This window comes from Phoca vitulina, unplaced genomic scaffold (genome assembly GCF_004348235.1).
Source record: "Phoca vitulina isolate PV1807 unplaced genomic scaffold, GSC_HSeal_1.0 scaffold24, whole genome shotgun sequence".
Taxonomy (NCBI): Eukaryota; Metazoa; Chordata; class Mammalia; order Carnivora; family Phocidae; genus Phoca; species Phoca vitulina.
In genome coordinates, this window is record NW_022589727.1 from 26,792,834 (window position 1) to 26,814,220 (window position 21,387).

The window sequence follows — 21,387 nt, forward strand, 5'->3', positions numbered from 1 at the left end:
GGGGGAAATCGGAGGGGGAGATGAACCATGAGAGACTATGAACTCCGAAAAACAAACTGAGGGTTTTAGAGGGGAGGGGGGTGGAAGGATGGGTTAGCCCGGTGATGGGTATTAAGGAGGGCACGTACTGCATGGAGCACTGGGTGTTATACGAAAACAATGAATCGTGGAACACTACATCAAAAACTAGTGATGTATTGTATGGTGACTAACATAACATAATAAAATTAAAAAAATAGATTAAAAAAAAAAACTAATTCCAAAGGAGAAACTGTAGCTTTACAGTGGAGAAACCTGGCAGACACCAGCTTAATCAAGGGATCAAAGTAAGTTATCATCAGAAATGGGACAAATCGTAATTGTGTGCCATCTGATAGGAGGCCAAGAAGGAAAAAAAGCATCACTTCTGTGATATTCCTCCAAAGATGTACAACTTGGGTCTCATCATGAGGAAATATCAGACAAACCCCAAAGGAGGAACATTTACAAAATAACTGGCCTGTGAGTTTCAAGAGCGTCAAGGTCAAGTCCAGGGAAAGCTGCGGAGCTGGTCCAGATGGAGGAGCCTAGAAAGGCAGATAACTAAATGCAAGCCATGTTCTGAACTGGATCCCTTCCCACAAAGGGCATTGTCAGGATAACGGGAAACCTGAGGGGGGTCTGTGGCTTGCATGGCAGTAAGGTATCGACTTTAAATTCCTGCTGTGAATGGCCGTACTGTAGCTGAGGAGGACAGCACCTTGTTTGTAGGACATACATACTCAAGCATTTGGGGGTGATAAGGTATCAGGCTGTCAATGAACTCTGTAATTCAGAAAAAAAAAAAAAAATGTCTCTGAGCTGTACTTGGAACTTTTCCCTAAGTTTGAAATACTTCCAAATTGTTAAGAAATGTATTTAAAGAAAGAAGAATGCTTCACTCTACGGTGCTAAGAGAGCACAGGGAGATGAAGCAGTCATTAAACACAGGCATGTCAGCAAATAAGCCCACAGTCCAAATTAAATATTTCACAGGAAACAGTTTAGATTCAAACGAATATTGAAATGCCCCCAAAGAAGCAGCTTTAATCTCAGTAGCAAAAGACAATTATGCTGAACAAAAATCAAATATGCTTTAAAACAGCAAAACACATTAGTGGGAAGAATCCTTTGGTTAAACAAAAGTCTCTGGTTTTAGGAACAGAACGAGGAAGACCCTCGGGAGGAGACGATGGGGTGTTTTGCTCGGGCAGGAGATGGTAGCTGGCTGCGGCCAGGCCCTCCTTAGAGCTATGAGGCCTGCAGAGCTTGAAAGCTTCCCAGATACCTCCACTGGAACTAAGTGGCTGTGACATTTTCTTTTGCTAAATCAATCTAAAAGTCAGGGCACTCGGTCCCCTTTCCAGAATCCAACACATATTATCCACCAGGGACCTCTAATAACAGAAGTAGTAGAGGTTCCTCTGCAGGACAGCTTGAGAACATAAATAATCTGGAGGCTTTCTCAGGAAGTTCTTTAATGAGGTAAAAATTTTAATATGGTGTCTGCTTTCATATAGTAAAGAATTCAACATGGCCCATAAAAACTGTCTTTATGAAAGAGGTTTTATGAATACAGGCCCTTCCGCTATTTTTGTGCTTTATACAGTTTTATTAATTGATATCATCTACTGACTGACTCCCGGAAGAAAATAAACATGCTCCTTTCCTTTGTGAGAGTGTACATTCACACTACCACTAATTCACCCAGAAGTGACAGACTACTAGATGGGAGGTTTGGCAACTTGATTATCTAAGGTCAAAGATTAGCTCACTTACAAGCCACTCTCAAGAGCAAATAAATTATTTGAAAATATATACTAAAAACTATTTTTTACAGAGTAGTATTTTGTGTGTGTGTGTGTGTGTATAGAAAACATCTTCCGTTTTTGTTTTACTTTTGATAAAGTGCATTTGAATGCATTTTATTAAAGTTTCTCCCAAGAAAAGTACATTAGTTACAAAAAGTCCCCTGCTTACCGTCCAGTGACAGTTTCATGGCTCAATGAAAATGTAATTTCTTAGGTTCAAAGTTGCCAAATACCTAAACATTTAGCTATCCATTTAATGACAGTAAATGCCATTTATAAAAATAAAAACGGACTAAATTAAAATTGATTTGGTTTTCCCTTTTCTGATGTTGCTGTCCATTCTTAGGTAAGTAACTACCTTGGTGAGAATGAACAGACCTCTCACAAAGTTTTAAAAATGTGGGTATTATTTCCACTTTGTAAGGAAGTATTTCTGTCTTTTCACCCAGAAAGTAAACTAGTTACTCTAACAAAAGACTCCAGGGATAATGCTCAAAGGACCATCTTTGAATCTTTCAGAATCACTTCATGGACCATATCCCTCAGCACCAAAACTACTCCCTGAAAGTAAGTTAAGCACTTTTGGAAGCTGTGCTAATTCTTCTTCAGGCCATTGAGCTAATTAATCCTTCAGAGCTCTAGTAAGTTATTACTTCAGTATACTCAATGATAAATCCTACTGGCCGGATTGGACCTGATTACATGCCTTTTTAAAAGATACCCAACTTAAGTGGGAGACATAGCAGATTATATAACTTAATTTTTAAAAGCCAAATGCCCTAGGGTATGCTAAGAGAAAACAGAAGAGGGAGAAAAATACAAAATAAGCAAAGTAGAGAAGATAATGAGGTTTTGAAGGAGCCAGCTCCTTGGATAAGGCCAGAAGAAGAAGCCTCCAGGCAGAAGACACCGTTCTTCAGACAGCAAGGTCTAGAATGCATGTTATTTTTTTTAAAGATTTTACTTATTTGTCAGAGAGAGAGAGAGAGAGCGTGCAAGCAGAGGGAGCAACAGGCAGAGGAAGAAGCAGGCTCCCCACTGAGAGGAGCTGGATTCAGGACCCTGAGATCATGACCTGAGCCGAAGGCAGACACTTAACCGACTGAGCCACCCAGGTGCCCCCAGACTCCATGTTCTGTTGAACTGAAGCAAAACGGGGGGAGGCAGGGTTCAATGGCAGGTGCTGGTCAAGTGCCAGATACTCAGAGGCCTCTAATGATAATCTAGAGAAAAAGCATTAATAGAAAAGTTGGTGGAACTTGAATAAAGTACACAGTTTATTGATAGTGATGTATCAATGTTAATCTCTTAGTTTAGACAAATGTCCTACAGTTATATATGATAAGGATGTTAGCAGAAACTCGGTGAAGGGCATACAGGACTACTTGTACTATGTAACTTTTCTCAAATCTAAAATTATTCCAAAACGAAAAGTTTACTTACAAAAAAAGGAAGAAGTCCAAAAACAGGCATTCCAACAACATCCTCCACTCCACAAGCTGAAGCTTTTAATGTTCAGAAGTTTCCAAATTTATTTTTCAATATTTACCTGACTGTACCATGATTACCTACTAATTGCAAAAACAACAACAACAACAACAAAAAACCTTGGAAATTATAGAAAGCATTCTTTTATTTCACAACTTAGAGATAATAATTGTTAACATCTTTCTTTCTATGCTATAGATATATGATTTTTTTCAACCATCACTGAGATTACTGTCCTGAGCTTTTTCCCTCTTAATATGTTATCAAAAGCTTTCCCTCTCACGTAATTTAATTTTTTTCAAAAGCACTTAAGTGACCACACAACTGTCTATACACAGTTGTGCCATAATGTTTTACCTATTCCAAATTCACTGGACATTTACATTACTTACTTCCAACTTTTCTCCATTTATAATTGGCACCACAATGAATATCATATGCATACATTCAATGCAGATGGCTTATTTCATTGGGAGAAATTCCAAAAAGTGGAGCTGCTGAGTTGAAGGACATGTTTATTTAACAATAAATGCCATCAATATGTTCCCCAAAACAATGGAACAACTTGCACTCCCAAGAGCAGCTCCCCCAGCCCACCAGCAAGTGGTATCAGCATGTTTTTAATTGTTGTTAATTATGAGGGTAAAAAATGTTCATCATTACATTTAAATGTGTATTTCTTTGCTTTCTAGTAAGACATTTCTGTTTTAGCTACTTTTATTCTGTCTTCCATGAATTGCCTGTTCATGTCTTTTGTCTGTTTCTGCACTGAGATCTTAGTGTATCTCATTTCTTCTAAATCCATTGTGTGTATGGACCTTCTGTCAGTAGTTGTGGTAAATATTTGCTGGTTTATTTCCATTTTAATTTTTATTATGATGTTCTTTGATGTACAAAGTTTAATTTGGATGTGTATATATCTCATTTTCCTTTATAATTTCTTCTATTCTTTTTATGTTTATAAAGACCTCACTGCCCCAACACTCAACCAAACAAGTATTAGCATTAGTTAAAAAGAACACTTAAAATTTAGAAGGGGAAAAGCCCGATCACTCATCAATCTGAAGAAATTAGCTCTTTTTATCTCGGAGACTTCAAATGTAGAGGTCTGGGATTACGGAGTGATTGACAATACTAATTGGATACCTTCAGTCATAAATAATTATTAACAAATAATACTTACTAAAACAAACCTTTTCTTAGGGGTATCCAAGACAATTGTTAAAATTTTTGAATCACCAGGAATACTAGAGCTCAGAGAGTTTCCAAAAGAACCAAACAAAGTTAATCTCAGGGCATGACTATGTCAGGAAAATTCTAGTTCAGCCAGTTCCCATGGACAAAAAGGGCGATATTACACAGCATTAGCACCTTAATTATTAGCAGTTCTTTCCCATCACATTTCTAAGCAAGATTCATTTTCTCTACTTTTGTCTTAATAGCTACAAAGAAGGAAGAACATTAAATAACATGTAAAGCAGAAAGGACATAAGCTTTAGAATTACTAGATGTGGGTTCAAATCCTGGATCCACCATTCACTAGTTGTTTACCCTAAAGAACTCAAAGGGCCTCTCAAATCTTCATCATCTATAACACGGGAGTCAGTGTTAGTGGCACAGATTGTGCTCTTAATAAATTATTTTGTAATGATTTCCAAAGAAATGCCTTCCTTGTTGTAAAATCAGGACTAAGAATTAAGTGTTCATTTTTCAATACAATCTTTCTGGTCACATATAAATATGTATGTATACATTTTTTTGTGCTTTTGTTATTATTTTTAAGACATAGGTAAGTGACTAAATCTTTTTTTTTGTTTTGCAAGAAGCCTAGAGAAAAAAAATTAAACAATTTTCAGAAATTATAGGAAGAAAATCCCCACTGTACTATTACAACAATAGGCAACTAAGGGAACGGTTTCCTTCATCCCACTAAAAGCAGTACCTCAAAAGCCCCTCAAATAATTCAATTTCCATTTCCACTAGCAGTTTGTTGCATCTATATGCACAAACTAAATCCCATCCTTCTTCTAACCATGGAGCTATGTTCAATAGTTGAGGCAAACAGCAACAACCTCAGATTTGAGAATAAACCACAGGTGAAACTTTTGAGAATGGACCACTGACCATAAAAACTAGTCTGACAATGGAAGAACAACAGCAAAAAGTCACTTTCTATTAAAACTGAAAAACTATTTACAATAAACATATATTTGGCTATAATGGAACTATTAAATACTAAATTACTAAAAAATCTTAGTTTTGAGGACTGAACATTCTTAAATTGTTGGCCTACCTGCATCTTCTTTTCCTAGAATAAATGTTGCAACAACCATGGAATAAAAGAACCTAAAACAATTTGCATTAGTGTGAAAATATAGCTGCAAAGGAGAACAACAACATAATAAATCACAACTTCTCTCTTACAAGAAAAAAATAATGTTTAAAAAAACCCCACTGTTAGGGCCAGGTACAGTCCAAATTTATTTCTAGAATTCCAGTGTTGCATAACTAAAGTGTATTTCAATGGAGCTGAACATCAAGTTACATAATTACCAAATTACTGCATTCTATTTTGCTTTTTCAGCAAAGAACATGATGGGACTGGCTGACAGCAAGAGAAGAAAAGAATTTAAAGCAGCATATTTTGCTTATAGCAGAAAACAACTTTTATTTTAAAAGCATTTAGATGGAAGATCACAAATTTTCAATATTTTGTCCCAAAACTAAGCAATATAAAATGGTCTTTAAAAACCTCAAATTTTGCTTATCGTTTTTTTTCAAGGTATTTTTAGTTGTTTCCATTGTTTATTAAAAAAAACTTATTCAACAAATATTTAAGATACTTTTAAAATATCATTAGAAAAGATTTATCAAATGTATATGCTTCCTTCCCTTGGAGAGTAGCATAAATGTTGGGACATTCAACTACATTTTACAGAAAATTTAATAACAGTTGTCTACTTGTGTAGCAATAATCATAAAATAATGGAATAGATATTCCAGGAAAATATCATCTGCATTTGTTGATTTAAGTTTAAAACATCAGAAGGGTGCCTGAGTGGCTCAGTCAGTTAAGCATTCAACTCTTGATTTTGGCTCAGGTCATGATCTCACGGTTGGGAGATCAAGCCCTGTGTTAGGCTCCGTGCTGGGCATGGAGCCTGCTTAAGGTTCTCTCTCTCCCTCTCCCTCTGCCAGTTCCCCCACTTGTGCTCTCTTAATAAATAAATAAATAAATAAAAAATTTAAAACATCAGCAAATTAGCTCAATATTAAAAAGTTCTTATCTAAAACTTATTGGTGTATTAATAACCAGAATGAGGGATATTCATTTTAGAGCAAATGTACAATCTCCTCTAAAACATGACTTCAATGGAAGAGCACAAATGCAATAAACTACTCTGAGAAGAGCTCAAGCAAAGAATTATAATAAACTAAGTAGCATCTCTTATTGTCTTGTTCTCAGGGAAGGTTTACAAATCAGAAGTTGTTTTACTTAAAACATTTTAAAAGGCAAATAAATGAGGTCAGAGCTTCAGAATTTTTCTTGATGTACCTATTCGGAAATCCTAGATGACTGATAAAGTCCACAGAAGAGAATCTAACACAATGTCAATAAATGATATTATGATTATAGACTTAAATTAATAAACCTAAAACGACTAAAGCTATCTGATAAAAACTTCATTTAAAAGTTATTCATTGTGTACTAAAACTGTAAAAGATGGTGATGATTACCGTGACTCAACGGGGTTGCACCATCCCTGGGCTTCTTTTCTTCCTCAGCTTGCTCCTAGAACACAGAAAACATGGCTTAGACCATATTTCTGGATAACACACCGGAAACAAACTTTTCTGTGTGCAGGAAGCCAAGCCATGAAAAACACTGGAAAGACAGGGACAATACATCAGCTGCCAGTGCCCTCGGGTGGGTGTGCAAACTCCAGGGGGCATGCAATGATCATTTGGACGTGGGAGGAATCCTTTATTACTGTCTTAATTCTTTGTTGGCTAAAATAGGAGAGAGACTAAGGTTCAATAACAGTTACTACCGAAGTTGATAAGGGCGCCCCTCTGCTGCCTGGGGTGGCAGTCATGCCAGAGGCAGGCTGATGGAAGAGGCAAGTCCACACCAGAGCCAAGCTCTCCAACGTCCTTCAGCCTACTGGCATCTAGGACAGTTTATTAAGGTCAGTCAATATTACACTATCTAATCTTAGCCAAACTGACCTGCAGAGAAGGGACAACGGACTTCAAAGATTCCTCTGAAAAAAAACACAGACTGAATATGACAAACAGCACAAGCGCCCAACAAGAACATGGCAGAGCTTCTCTCTAAGGAGCAAGCAATTCATCAGACACACTCTTGTAGCAACTCTGGAAGGAAGGCTGACCACCTAACAAAGACTAAGGGGATAACTTCTTTTTGAAAGATACTCACAGTAGCAAAGAGCATTTGTTAATGGGTATCCAGAAATGGGTTTCATTTAAATAATTTTGTGGCCATAAACAATGTATGCCCCCTACACAAACTCTCGCAATTATACATTTAAAACATTCGGGAACAGTTTCCCAATTTCAAAATCCTCCAAATGAAGGATTTCAGAGGGCTTTGAACTCACTTTTTGAAATATAAATATGCAATATTTTTGATTGGTTCCCAAGAAAAACTGATTGTCATCAGAGAAGATGAAAATTCAGCAGATGAAATACACAAAAACCTTCACATAATTGATGGGAGATGCTGAGAAATGAGTGTCATGACTTAGTAGGTTTGGCGAACGATCATTTCTTCAAGTTAGTCCTATATATCTTGGGGATAGATCTTAAGCTACGACAAGTGTGCCTGACTGCCCCAGTTTTCCCCAGACTGACCTAGTCAGTCATAGCACTAAGGTCCCATGTGTGGGGAACCCCTAAGTTCTAGACAAACAGGATACTCAGTCATCCTGGCTATGACAACCATTACCACTGAACCTAAAAAACAGACTTCAGATAACAGCAACATAAAGCTCTGAATCAAGCTTTCAAAAAAGGATGATGTATATTAACATTTTAATGAGAGCAAACTTGTTTGTAACTGTTAAAATAAATACTGTTAATTTCATTTTTATATTATACAGTCTTAGTTTCTTTTTGGTCTGTGGCTTTGAGGTACAAAATACAATTTGTGTAATAGTAAATCATACAATTTTCAAATAAACAAGTAATCCACATATATTAAGATATGTGATTAATGTTTCTTTATTGATGGGTAAGACACCAGGCAACCACTTGCCGATACAGCCATATACAATTGATTGTGATAGATTCCTTGAGATGCCTTAGCTTGGTGTCTTTCTATACATATCATTTGTTTTTTGAATTTGGATGGTTCAAGGTAAAAATATACATAGAAAGAAGTGGTACAGTGAAAACTTCCCCACCCATCCTCCTCCAACTGACCAACTCAGTACCTCCACCCAGTAATCACTGTCATTAGACTCTAGTATGTCCTTGCAAGGTTTACTTTATAAAAATACAAAGGAACATGAATATATAATCTTATTTTCTTGCTCTGATGCACAAAGGTAGCACATAATACTGTTTTCTACCTCTCTTCTCATTTTCACAAAATACCTCAGAGATCTTTATCAGGTTATGAAGAGCATTCTCGTTCTTTCCTCACAACTGCACAATATTACAGTGAATGGATATTTCATGATTTACTTAACTGGTTCCATATGTATGGATGTTTCGGTTGTTTCTAATCTTTTCTTCCAGTCATATAATGCTACAGTGAAAAACTAGCATGTATGCCATTTTGCATATGTGCAAGGCTATCTATGGAATGACTTCTCAGAAGTCAAACTGCCAGGGGGTGCCTGGGTGGCTTAGTCAGTTTGGTGTCTGACCCTTAGTTTCGGCTCAGGCTGTGATCTCAGGCTCATGAGATGGAGCCCCGCACTGAGTTTTGCACCCAGCATGGAGTCTGCTTGAGATTCTCTCTCTGCCCCTCCCCCTGCTCATGCTTGCTCACTGCCTCTCAAATAAATAAATAAATCTTAAAAAAAAAAAAAAAAGAAGAGAAACTGCTGGTCAACAGAGACTCATATTTTTCTGCTGCTAATCCCCACATGAGCTGCCCCACTCAATAATCCCACAAGCCTTGGATCAGAGCCTGTGTTCCTATAGCCGGTCAACAGGGTGTGTTATCAAATTTTTGGATTTTTGCCAAGATGGTGAGTGAAAAATATCTTACTATAGTTTTAATTTCATTTGTTTCATTAGGACAAAACTGAAGATTACTTTGTGTATTTAAAAGCCACTTGTATTTCCTTTTCTCTGAAACATGTTTTTTTTTAATGGTTGCTATTTTATTTATTTATTTTAATTATTATGTTATGTTAATCACCATACATTACATCATTAGGTTTGATGTAGTGTTCCACGATTCATCGTTTGTGTATAACACCCAGGATTCCATGCAGAACGTGCCCTCTTTAATACCCATCACCAGGCTAACCCATCCCCCCAGCCCCCTACCCGCTAGAACCCTCAGTTTGTTTTTCAGAGTCCATCATCTCTCATGGTTCATCTCCGCCTCCGATTCCCCCCCTTCATTCTTCCCCTCCTACTATCTTCTTCTTTTTTTTTACACATATATTATTTGTTTCAGAGGTACAGATCAGTGATTCAACAGTCTTACACAATTCACAGCGTTCACCATAGCACATATCCTCCCCAATGTCTATCACCCAGCCACCCCATCCCTCCCACCCCCCACCACTCCAGCAACCCTCAGTTTGTTTCCTGAGATTAAGAATTCCTCATATCAGTGAGGTCATATGATACATGTCTTTCTCTGATTGACTTATTTCGCTCAGCATAACACTCTCCAGTTCCATCTACGTCGTTGCAAATGGCAAGATCTCATTCCTTTTGATGGCTGCATAATATTCCATTGTATATATATACCACTTCTACTTTATCCATTCATCTGTCTAGGCACATCTTAGCTCTTTCCACAGTTTGGCTATTGTGGACATTGCTGCTATAAACATCGGGGTGCACGTACCCCTTCAGATCCCTACATTTGTATCTTTGGGGTAAATACCCAGTAGTGCAATTGCTGGATCATATGGTAGCTCTATTTTCAACTTTTGAGGAACCTCCATACTGTTTTCCAAAGTGGTTGCACCAGCTTGCATTCCCACCAACAGTGTAGGAGGGTTCCCCTTTCTCCACATCCAGCCAACATCTGTCGGTTCCTGACTTATTAATTTTAGCCATTCTGACTGGTGTGAGGTCATATCTCAGAGGTTTTGATTTGGATTTCCCTGATGCCGAACGATGTTGAGCACTTTTTCATGTGTCTGTTGGCCATTTGGATGTCTTCTTTGGAAAAATGTCTGTTCATGTCTTCTGCCCATTTCTTGATTGGATCATTTGTTCTTTGGGTGTTGAGTTTGATAAGTTCTTTTTAGATTTTGGATACTAGCCCTTTATCTGATATGTCATTTGCAAATATCTTCTCCCATTCTGTCGGTTGTCTTGTGGTTTTGTTGACTGTTTCTTTTGCTGTGCAAAAGCTATTTATCTTGATGAGGTCCCAATAGTTCATTTTTGCCCTTGCTTCCCTTGCCTTTGGCGATGTTTCTAGGAAGAAGTTGCTGCGGCTGAGGTCGAAGAGGTTGCTGCCTCTGTTCTCCTCTAGGATTTTGATGGACTCCTGTCTCACATTGAGGTCTTTCAACCATTTGGAGTCTATTTTTGTGTGTGGTGTAAGGAAATAGTCCAGTTTCATTCTTCTTCATGGGGCTGTCCAATTTTCCCAACACCATTTGTTGAAGAGACTGTCTTTTTTCCATTGGACATTCTTTCCTGCTTTGTCAAAGATTAGTTGACCATAGAGTTGAGGGTCCATTTCTGGGCTCTCTATTCTGTTCCATTGATCTATATGTCTGTTTTTGTGCCAGTACCATACTGTCTTGATGATGACAGCGTTGTAATAGAGCTGTAAGTCCGGAATTGTGATGCCACCAGCTTTGCTTTTCTTTTTCAACATTCCTTTGGCTATTCAGGGACTTTTCTGGTTCCATACAAATTTTAGAATTATTTGTTCCATTTCTTTGAAAAAAGTGGATGGTATTTTGATGGGGATTGCATTGAATGTGTAGATTGCTCTAGGTAGCATTGACATCTTCACAATATTTGCTCTTCCAATCCATGAGCATGGAACGTTTTTCCATTTCTTCGTGTCTTCCTCCATTTCTCTCATGAGTATTTTATAGTTTTCTGAGTACAGATTCTTTGCCTCTTGGGTTAGATTTATTCCTAGGTATCTTATGGTTTTGGGTGCAATTGTAAATGGGATCGACTCCTTAATTTCTCTTTCTTCTGTCTTGTTGTTGGTGTATAGGAATGCCACTGATTTCTGTGCATTGATTTTATATCCTGCCACTTGACTGAATTCCTCTATGAGTTCTAGCAGTTTTGGGGTGGAGTCTTTTGGGTTTTCCACATAAAGTATCATATCATCTGCAGAGAGTGAGAGTTTGACTGCTTCTTTGCTGATTTGGATGCCTTTGATTTCTTTTTGTTGTCTGATTGCTGTGCCTAGGACTTCTAATACTATGCTGAATAACAGTGGTGATAGTGGACATCCCTGCCGTGTTCCTGACCTTAGGGGGAAAGCTCTCAGTTTTTCCCCATTGAGAATGATATTTGCTGTGGGTTTTTCATAGATGGCTTTTATGATATTGAGGTATGTACCCTCTATCCCTATACTCTGAAGAGTTTTGATCAAGAAAGGATGCTTTACTTTCTTAAATGCTTTTTCTGCATCTATTGAGAGGATCATATGGTTCTTGTTCTTTCTTTTATTAATATATTGTATCACATTGATTGATTTGCGGATGTTGAACCAACCTTGCAGCCCAGGGATAAATCCCACTTGGTCGTGGTGAGTAATCTTTTTAATGTATTGTTGGATCCTATTGGCTAGTATTTTGGTGAGAATTTTTGCATCCATGTTCATCAAGGATATTGGTCTGTAATTCTCCTTTTTGATGGGGTCTTTGTCTGGTTTTGGGATCAAGGTAATGGTGGCCTCATAAAACGAGTTTGGAAGTTTTCCTTCCATTTCTATTTTTTGGAACAGTTTCAGAAGGATAGGTATTAATTCTTCTTTCAATGTTTGGCAGAATTCCCCTGGGAAGCCATCTGGCCCTGGGCCCTTGTTTGTTGGGAGATTTTTGATGACTGCTTCAATTTCCTTAGTGGTTATGGGTCTGTTCAGGTTTTCTATTTCTTCCTGGTTCAGTTTTGGTAGTTGATACATCTCTAGGAATGCATCCATTTCTTCCAGATTATCTAATTTGCTGGCATAGAGTTGCTCATAATATGTTCTTATAATTGTTTGTATTTCTTTGGTGTTGGTTGTGATCTCTCTTCCTTCATTCATAATTTTATTTATTTGGGTCATTTCTCTTTTCTTTTTGGTAAGTCTGGCCAGGGGTTTATCAATCTTGTTAATTCTTTCAAAGAACCAGCTCCTAGTTTCGTTGATCTGTTCTACTGTTCTTTTGGTTTCTATTTCATTGATTTCTGCTCTGATCTTTATTATTTCTCTTCTCCTGCTGGGTTTAGCCTTTATTTGCTGTTCTTTCTCCAGCTCCCTTAGGTGTAGGTTTAGGTTGTGTACTTGAGACCTTTCTTGTTTCTTGAGAAAGGCTTGTATTGCTATATACCTTCCTCTTGGGACTGCCTCTGCTGTATCCCAAAGATTTTGAACAGTTGTGTTTTCATTTTCATTTGTTTCCATGAATTTTTTTAATTCTTCTTTAATTTCCGGGTTGACCTATTCATTCTTTAGTAGGATGCTCTTGAGCCTCCATGTATTTGAGTTCTTTCCAACTTTCCTCTTGTGATTGAGTTCTAGCTTCAAAGCATTGTGGTCTGAAAATAGGCAGGGAATGATCCCAATCTTTTGGTACCGGTTGAGACCTGATTTGTGACCTAGGATGTGATCTATTCTGGAGAATGTTCCATGGGCACTAGAGAAGAATGTGTATTCTGTTGCTTTGGGATGGAACGTTCTGAATATATCTGTGAAGTCCATTTGGTCCAGTGTGTCATTTAAAGTCTTTATTTCCTTGTTGATCTTTTGCTTAGATGATCTGTCCATTTCAGTGAGGGGGGTGTTAAAGTCCCCCACTATTATTTTATTGTTGTCGATGTGTTTCTTTGCTTTCGTTATTAACTGCCTTATATAATTGGCTGTTCCCATGTTAGGGGCATAGATATTTACAATTGTTAGATCTTCTTGTTGGATAGACCCTTTAAGTAGGATATAGTGTCCTTCCTCATCTCTTATTACAGTCTTTGGTTTAAAATCTAATTTGTCTGATGTAAGGATTGCCACCCCAGCTTTCTCTTGGTGTCCATTAGCATGGTAAATGGTTTTCCACCCCTTCACTTTCAATCTGGGGGTGTCTTTGGGTCTAAAATGAGTCTCTTGCAGACAGCATATTGATGGGTCTTGTTTTTTTATCCAATCTGATAGCCTGTGTCTTTTGTTTGGGGCATTTAGCCCATGTACATTCAGGGTAACTATTGAAAGATAGGAATTTAGTGCCATTGTATTGCCTGTAAGGTGACTGTTACTGTATATTGTCTGCGTTCCTTTCTGATCTATGTTGCTTTTAGGCTCTCTCTTTGCTTAGAGGACCCCTTTCAATATTTCTTGTAGGGCTGGTTTCGTGTTTGCAAATTCCTTTAGTTTTGTTTGTCCTGGAAGCTTTTTATCTCTCCTTCTATTTTCAATGACAGCCTAGCTGGATATAGTATTCTTGGCTGCATATTTTTCTCGTTTAGTGCTCTGAATATATCATGCCAGTCCTTTCTGGCCTGCCAGGTCTCTGTGGATAGGTCTGTTGCCAATCTAATATTTCTACCATTGTAGGTTACATACCTCTTCTCCCGAGCTGCTTTCAGGATTTTCTCTTTGTCTCTGAGACTCATAAGTTTTACTATTAGATGTCGGGGTATTGACCTATCTTTATTGATTTTGAGAGGAGTTTTCTGTGCCTCCTGGATTTTGATGCCTGTTTCCTTCCCCAAATTAGGGAAGTTCTCTGCTATAATTTGCTCCAATATACCTTCTGCCCCTCTCTCTCTTTCTTCTTCTTCTGGGATCCCAATTATTCTAATATTGTTTCGTTTTATGGTATCGCTTATCTCTCGAATTCTGCCCTCATGATCCAGTTGTTCTTTATCTTTTTCTCAGCTTCTTTATTTTCCATCATTTGGTCTTCTATATCACTAATTCTCTCTTCTGCCTCATTTATCCTAGCAATTGGAGCCTCCATTTTTTATCGCACCTCATTAATAGCCTTTTTGATTTCAACTTGGTTAGATTTTAGTTCATTTCTCCAGAAAGGGTTTCTCTAATAACTTCCATGCTTTTTTCAAGCCCAGCTAGTATCTTTAAAATCATGATTCTAAACTCTAGTTCCGACATCGTACTAATGTCTGTAATGATTAGGTCCCTGACAGTTGGTACAGCCTCTTGTTCTTTTTGTTGAGGTGATTTTTTCTGTCCTGTCATTTTGTCCAGAGGAGAATAGATGAATGAGAGAACAAAATGCTAACAGGGTAACAACGTCCCCAGAAAATATACACTAAACAAGTAAGTAAAGACCTGAAACTGAGGGAAAAGAAAAAAAAGAAAAAAAAAGAAAAAGATAAAAACAAACAAAAACAAAACAAAAAAAAACAGAATATGATCAAATATGATCAGGCTTGTGCATAGATCAGTGCCACACACTAGATTTTGGGCGTACTTTGGTCTGTTAGAAGAAAGTGCCTCCCAAAATTTTGAAGAAAGAAAAACTTATGTATGTACAAAAATAAGGGTTAAGACGATAAGGGATGGAATATGACTGTAAAGATGAAAATTATAGAAGATTTTATAAAAGGAATTGATAAGATAAGAAGTTGGTTGAAAAAAGAAAGAAGAGAATTTAAAAAAAGAAAAAGGGAAAGAATGTGATCAGGCAGGAGACTAGAACAAAGCTATCCACTAGAGATTTAGGGTATATTTTGATCTGTTAGAAGAAACTGTATCTCAAAATTTTAAAGAGAGAACAACTTATATATATATACCAAAAATAAGGGTAACTACTATGAAGGGATAGAATATGACTCTAAAATGAAAAATAAAAAATATTTTTAAAAAAAGGGATTGATAAGATGTTGGTTGAAAAAGGAAAAAAGAAAAATTCAAAAAAGGAAAAAAAAGACACTAAAAAAAAAATTAACTTTGAAAGACCAAAGAATCATGGTATAAAAGCCATGAATTCTATGTGCTGTATTCCCCTAGCACTGGAGTTCTGCTATTCTCGTTGATTGGTAAACTTGGTCTTGGCTGGCTGTTCTTGCTGATCTTCTGGGGGAGGGGCCTGTTGCCGTGGTTCCCAAACGTCTTTGCCAAAGGCGGAATTGCCCCGCCCTTGCCAGGTCCTGGCTAAGTAATCTGCTCAGGTTTGCTCTCGAGAGCTTTTGTTCCCTGAAAGCTTTCCATACAGCTTTGGAGGACGAGAGTGAAAATGGCAGCCTCCCAATCTCCGCCCCAGAGGAGCAGAGAACTTGGGGCTCCCTCCTCAGTGAGCACCCAGAGAAAAGCAGTCAATTACTCCCGTATCCCCGGTCTCCGGCCGCAATCCGTGCTCACCCGGCCTGTGACCGGCCTGTGACCGAGCGTTTCTATCTCTAGCACCCGACCCCATGTGAAGTCTCCAATCCCAGCAGATCCCTGCGGTGCGCTCCCGTGCCACTCCTCCCGGGGGAGGAAGGGGAGTCTCCCCGGATCTGCCGCTTGTTGGGTCACTGCTGGAAGAGCAGTGGCCCGACTGTGCCGCGAATCACAGTTTATGGCAACCCTGAGCTAAGAGCCCGCGCCTTGGCTCCGTCTCTGCAGCCGGCTTCCCCGCTCCGATACCTGGGAGCTCTGCCACATTCAGGCACCCCTGGTCTTTCTGTGACCCCGACGGTCCTGAGACCACACTGTCCCACGAAGGTTCCACCCCCAGCTTAGCCACTGGAGCGATGTCCCTCAGCGGAGCAAATTTCTAAAAGTTCCGATTTTGTGCTCTGCGGCTCTATCACTTGCCAGTAGAGGCCAACGGAGGCCCCCTCCCCCGCCTTCTATCTTCCCGAATATCACCTCAGATTCACTTCTCCGCACATCCTACCTTCCAGAAAGTGGTCACTTTTCTGTTCAGAGAGTTGCTGCTATTCTTTTCTTTGATCTCCTGTTGAGTTTGTAGGTGTTCAGAATGGTTTGATCCCTATCCAGCTAAATTCCTGGGACCAGACGAAATCCAGGTCTCCTACTCCTCCGCCATCTTGCTCTGCCCCCCCTCTGTGAAATATCTTTTTACATCCTTGGTCCATTTTCTGTTGGAATGATTACTCATCTTTGGGTCTTGATAAATTAGGAAGATTAGTCCTTTGTCTACATTATGAGATGCATTATTCTTTTTTTCCCAGTTTGTCATTTGTCCTTTTTACTTTTTTATGGTATTTTTTTAATATGCAGAGATTTTTGTTGTTTAAGAAAGGAAATTACCAAACTTTTCTTTCAGGTCTTCTAGATTTGAATATAGTTAGAAAATCCTTTTCTACTACCAAATTATAAAAACCTTGTACTTTGTTTATGTCTGTTACATTTATGGTTTATTTCTTACATTTGACTCTTTGATAAATCTGAATTTGAGCCATGATATAATGTGAAGTAAATATCCAATATTTTCGCCAGGTGGCTATTCACCTGTCCCAACCTGTGTGTACTATATACTAAACTCCCATGTGCATTTGCTCCTTCTTCTGGTGTTTCTCTTCTGTTTCTTTAGCTTATCTTTTCAGTTAACACTGACACAGTGTTTTAATTATGACAACCTTGTATTTTAATATGATTCCTTAGGCTATTTAGTGTTTTACACACAATAAGCGAGTTCTTGTCTGTTCAAGTTTTAGAGTCAGGCATCTGAGGGTCCAATCCCCAATCCACCTTACTAGTGGTGTGATGCTGAGCAAGTGATTTCATTTCTGTGAGCCTCAGTTTTCTAATCTGTGATTTGGAGATAATCGTAACTTCCTTACTGAATTTAGATCCATGGGTAAAGCCTTATTGCAGCATGTGACACGTGGCTCCCCATGGTAGCTGTCAGGTGTTCTGCCAGATTTCAAACCACCAAGAATATATCCAGACTTCATAAAAATTAAGTTAGCCTACCTATTTGTGTTTACTGACTGAAGAAACATATCTCAAATGAATGGAATCTCTGATGAAAGAAGAATTCTGAGAGGAGAGTAGAGAAGAATCTTAAAACCCTAACCAAATTAATTACCTATTTAAAAAACATTTATTGAGGGTGCCTGGGTGGCTCAGTTGATTAAGCGGCTGCCTTTGGCTCAGGTCATGATCTTGGGGTCCTGGGATCAAGTCCCACATCAGGCTCCCGGCTCTCCCTCTGCTCCTCCCCTCTGCTTATGCTCTCTCCCTCTCAAATAAATAAATAAAATCTTTAAAAATAATAAATAAATAAATAAATAAATAAATAAATAAATAAATAACGTTTATTGAGCAATTATTATATAACAGGAACTGTGGTGGGTTTTAGACACAAATGAAACACAACGTCCAGTGTTTATGCACTGACTACCCATCATCTGATAGGGGTGTACTACTGAATGGCTGATTAAGGAAAGAATAAAGACTTAAATGTACTCTGCTGTCCCCCACTCCTTATCACATTCTCACCTCTACTGTGACAACCCTGCACTCGCGTGTTCTCCCTGCACCACTCTGGCCTAGCCTCTGCCTCCCTGCCTTCCTGCCTCTTGTGTGCAACCATCCCTGCTGCTCTCCAGAGCTTCCCTCCTACCCACCCCTGTCCTGTTCACTCTGACACCTACCAGACCAGACCACTCTCAGTCTCACAGACAAGATGACCAACGGATCCACATCTCCCTCCACCAGGTTGCAAAGTGCAGATCCTAAGTCCTTTGATGGCATTACAATATATGACTCCACCTTAGCTGACTACAGCCAAAGGATCTCCTGCTGGCCTTGAAAGAGCAGGCTGCCAAGCTGTGAAAGGCCCGTGACAAGGAACTACAGGGCCTCTTGGAGCCAAAACTGTCCCTTGCTTGACAGCCAGCAAGAAAGCAGGAACCTCAGTCCTATAACCACAAAGAACAGAATTCTGTTGACAACCACATGAGCTTGAAAGAGACCACTGAACCCAAAAAAAGATCTCAGCCAGGCCAACACTTTGATTTTACCCTTTGAGACCCTAAGCAGAAAATCCATTTAAGTCATGCCTTGATGTCTGACCTATGGAAAATGTGAGGTAATAATAAATAGCTGTTTTAAGCCACTAAGTTGGGGGTAATTTGTTAAGCAGCAATAGAAAACTAATACATGCTTACTTATTCTTTGGGAGTTAACTTGGGGAGCTTTCTTTGCTCCTACTTCCTCCTCCCCTCTCCACCCATGCAAATTAGGTAACCTACTGAAGCCTGGAAATATCATATACAAATCTCTATTATTGTACCTATCACATTGCACTACCATCATCTATCTTACTGGTCTCACCTACTTGGATGAGCTCACTGAAGGCAGACAGTATCTTAACCATCTCTCATCCCCAAATCATAACTTGGCACCTAATCTAGCTCAAAAAATATTTGCTGAATGAAGGCATGAATTCAAGTATTTTTCTACCTGGCCAATTTCACATCCAAAGATATCATGGATATCTTTATACAATTAATATAATAGCATCCTGATAAAACTATAATCCAGCACTTCTCAAAATTTAACATGCATATGAATGCCTGGGTATCTTGTTAAAATGCAGACCCTGATTCTGTAGGTCTGGGATGGTGCCTGAGATTACCAGTTTCCAACAAGCCCCTGCTGATGCCACTCCTGAAGGTCTGTGGACCACAGCACGAGCCTCACAGCACCATTTACCAGGCAGAGAGTGGAAGGAGAAAAGCCATAACCCAATCCCATCTACCTCTGTTCTACTGCATGTGAAATGATGAACTGAATTGGTCTAATTTTCTATGGCAGCTCTTTACCCCAATTTCATCCCTTTTTACCCACTCAATACACAGGAAATTTACATAATTCAAAACACCACCAGTCTCTTCTCATAAAGGTTCTACTGCAAAAACTGAAATGGTAACAAGAAATAGTATTCAAGAGTTGATTATGTGAGCACAACAGTTACTGAAGCATTTTTATAATCACTGAATCATTCAAATATAAAAAGAAATATATATGCTATCTGTCACTCTGTTAGTAGATTAGGATGTTTGGTTCACACTTCTTTATTTGCTATTGAAATTCTGCCTAGATAGAAGAAACTTCTCCTCTGAAAAATAACATTACCTCTCACTTCGGAGTTAAATTACCAAACTCCTTATGTCCGTATGTTTTTTAGATGAATCAAGGTTATAGATATGTAGACATACACCTGAAAGATCACAATTTTATAAGAATAAATTTATGTTTCTCTTAAGATACACTGACCTCATTTTTTGGACAATTTTGTAAATAAAAGAGGTTTTAATATCATACAATAGAACAGAAAAAATGCTGAATTTGGGAGAAGGTGGCCTAAGGCCAAATCCCAACCCCACCTACAAAAGTATGTAATTGCGAACAAATGACATATATTATCTGGACCTAATTTCTCTTGTCTATAAAATAAAGGGATTGGACTAAATGTTCTCCAAAGTTCCTGCTAGTTTTAACATTCTTTGCTTCTGTCTGAGCTAATTAATTATTTCATAAAGGTAATAAATCTACACTGCTATTAATGAATACAGAGTTAATTAAAAAAAAGAAAGAAAGGAAAAATGAGCACTTTTCCTTATCTTCCCAGACAGAACACTTAAGGAAATCAGTATGAATTGAGAAAAATAAAACAATTACTGTGATTTCTCAGGTTTCAAACTTTAGTTCTGAAAACTGAAAATAAAGCTTTGGTGGGGGGGGGAACCCAGCACTCTGAAAAAGGGGAGATATTGGTTCAAGGAACATAAAATAAGTCTTTGCTATGGTACATTTCCATTTGCCAATTTAAAATGCATCATTTTGGAAGAGAGGATTATAAGGTGGGAAAATAACCAACAAGGCTTCATGTTGTTACCTCCTGGATGCATCATATACTTTTACTACAAGTTACAGTGATTTTTCTAATTAATCAGCGTCTACATTTCCCTATCTATGAATTCCAATCAAGGAAGCAAAACAAAGGCCTTTCACTTACTGATCTGTGATTAGCAATTTCAAGTCCTCACCTTGGAACTACCATATACTGCCCGTGCCTCTCTCAACCTCAGACCAGTCCCTGGAGCATAGGAGGACTATCCAGCAACCATCGGTCCTCTTCCATAAGAATAGAGGGTGACACCTATTGGTTTCATGGACTATGGGAAACAGTGAAATCCCCTTTGGTAACTCCAGTAATAAACTAGCATTGGAATTTCACTTGCTGTCTCAAGTTCAGTTTCCAAATTCTCTTTTTCTCTGATCCAATGTGGGTGACAAACTAAAGACAAATGAAATTAACCTTTCAGATTAAAAAAAAAACAACAACAACAAAACAGGAAAGGATTATTTTCCATTGCTCTCCTGGAATTCAGATGCAGACAGAAAGAAGGAAATGATCTCATTTTATTCAAATATTCAATAACATAATCACTGAATGAAATCTCTCTCTAGGATTTGTATTCATCATGTTCTTTATTTTCAGTATTTTATAATGTTGTAACATTTTGGGGGTTTGTGGACCGGGGAACTAATTCCTAGAGATAGCCAACAACTTGCCTGGATCATGCCTTTGAAATGGAAACCAACCAATTCTGAGTCCATTCCCCCTCACCTCTATCAGGTTCCTACAGTCTGAGAGGCTATGCTCCAGTCCTAAATCTTCCCAGGGCCAGGTACCAGACAATTAGAGACATCCCCCAAGCCAGAAACTATAGAAATTATTCAAACCAGCCAATC

At 38.4% G+C, this 21,387-nt stretch overlaps 1 protein-coding gene across 1 annotated transcript in view; it reads right to left on the reverse strand.

The window, feature by feature from the left end:
• L3MBTL4 (L3MBTL histone methyl-lysine binding protein 4) overlaps positions 1-21,387 on the reverse strand; it is a 488,579-nt gene that overhangs the window by 361,994 nt on the left and 105,198 nt on the right. Inside the window, exon 4 of the mRNA XM_032421167.1 lies at positions 7,056-7,110. Within this exon, the coding sequence (XP_032277058.1) occupies positions 7,056-7,110 (55 nt within the window). The remainder of the gene's footprint in view (positions 1-7,055; positions 7,111-21,387) is intronic.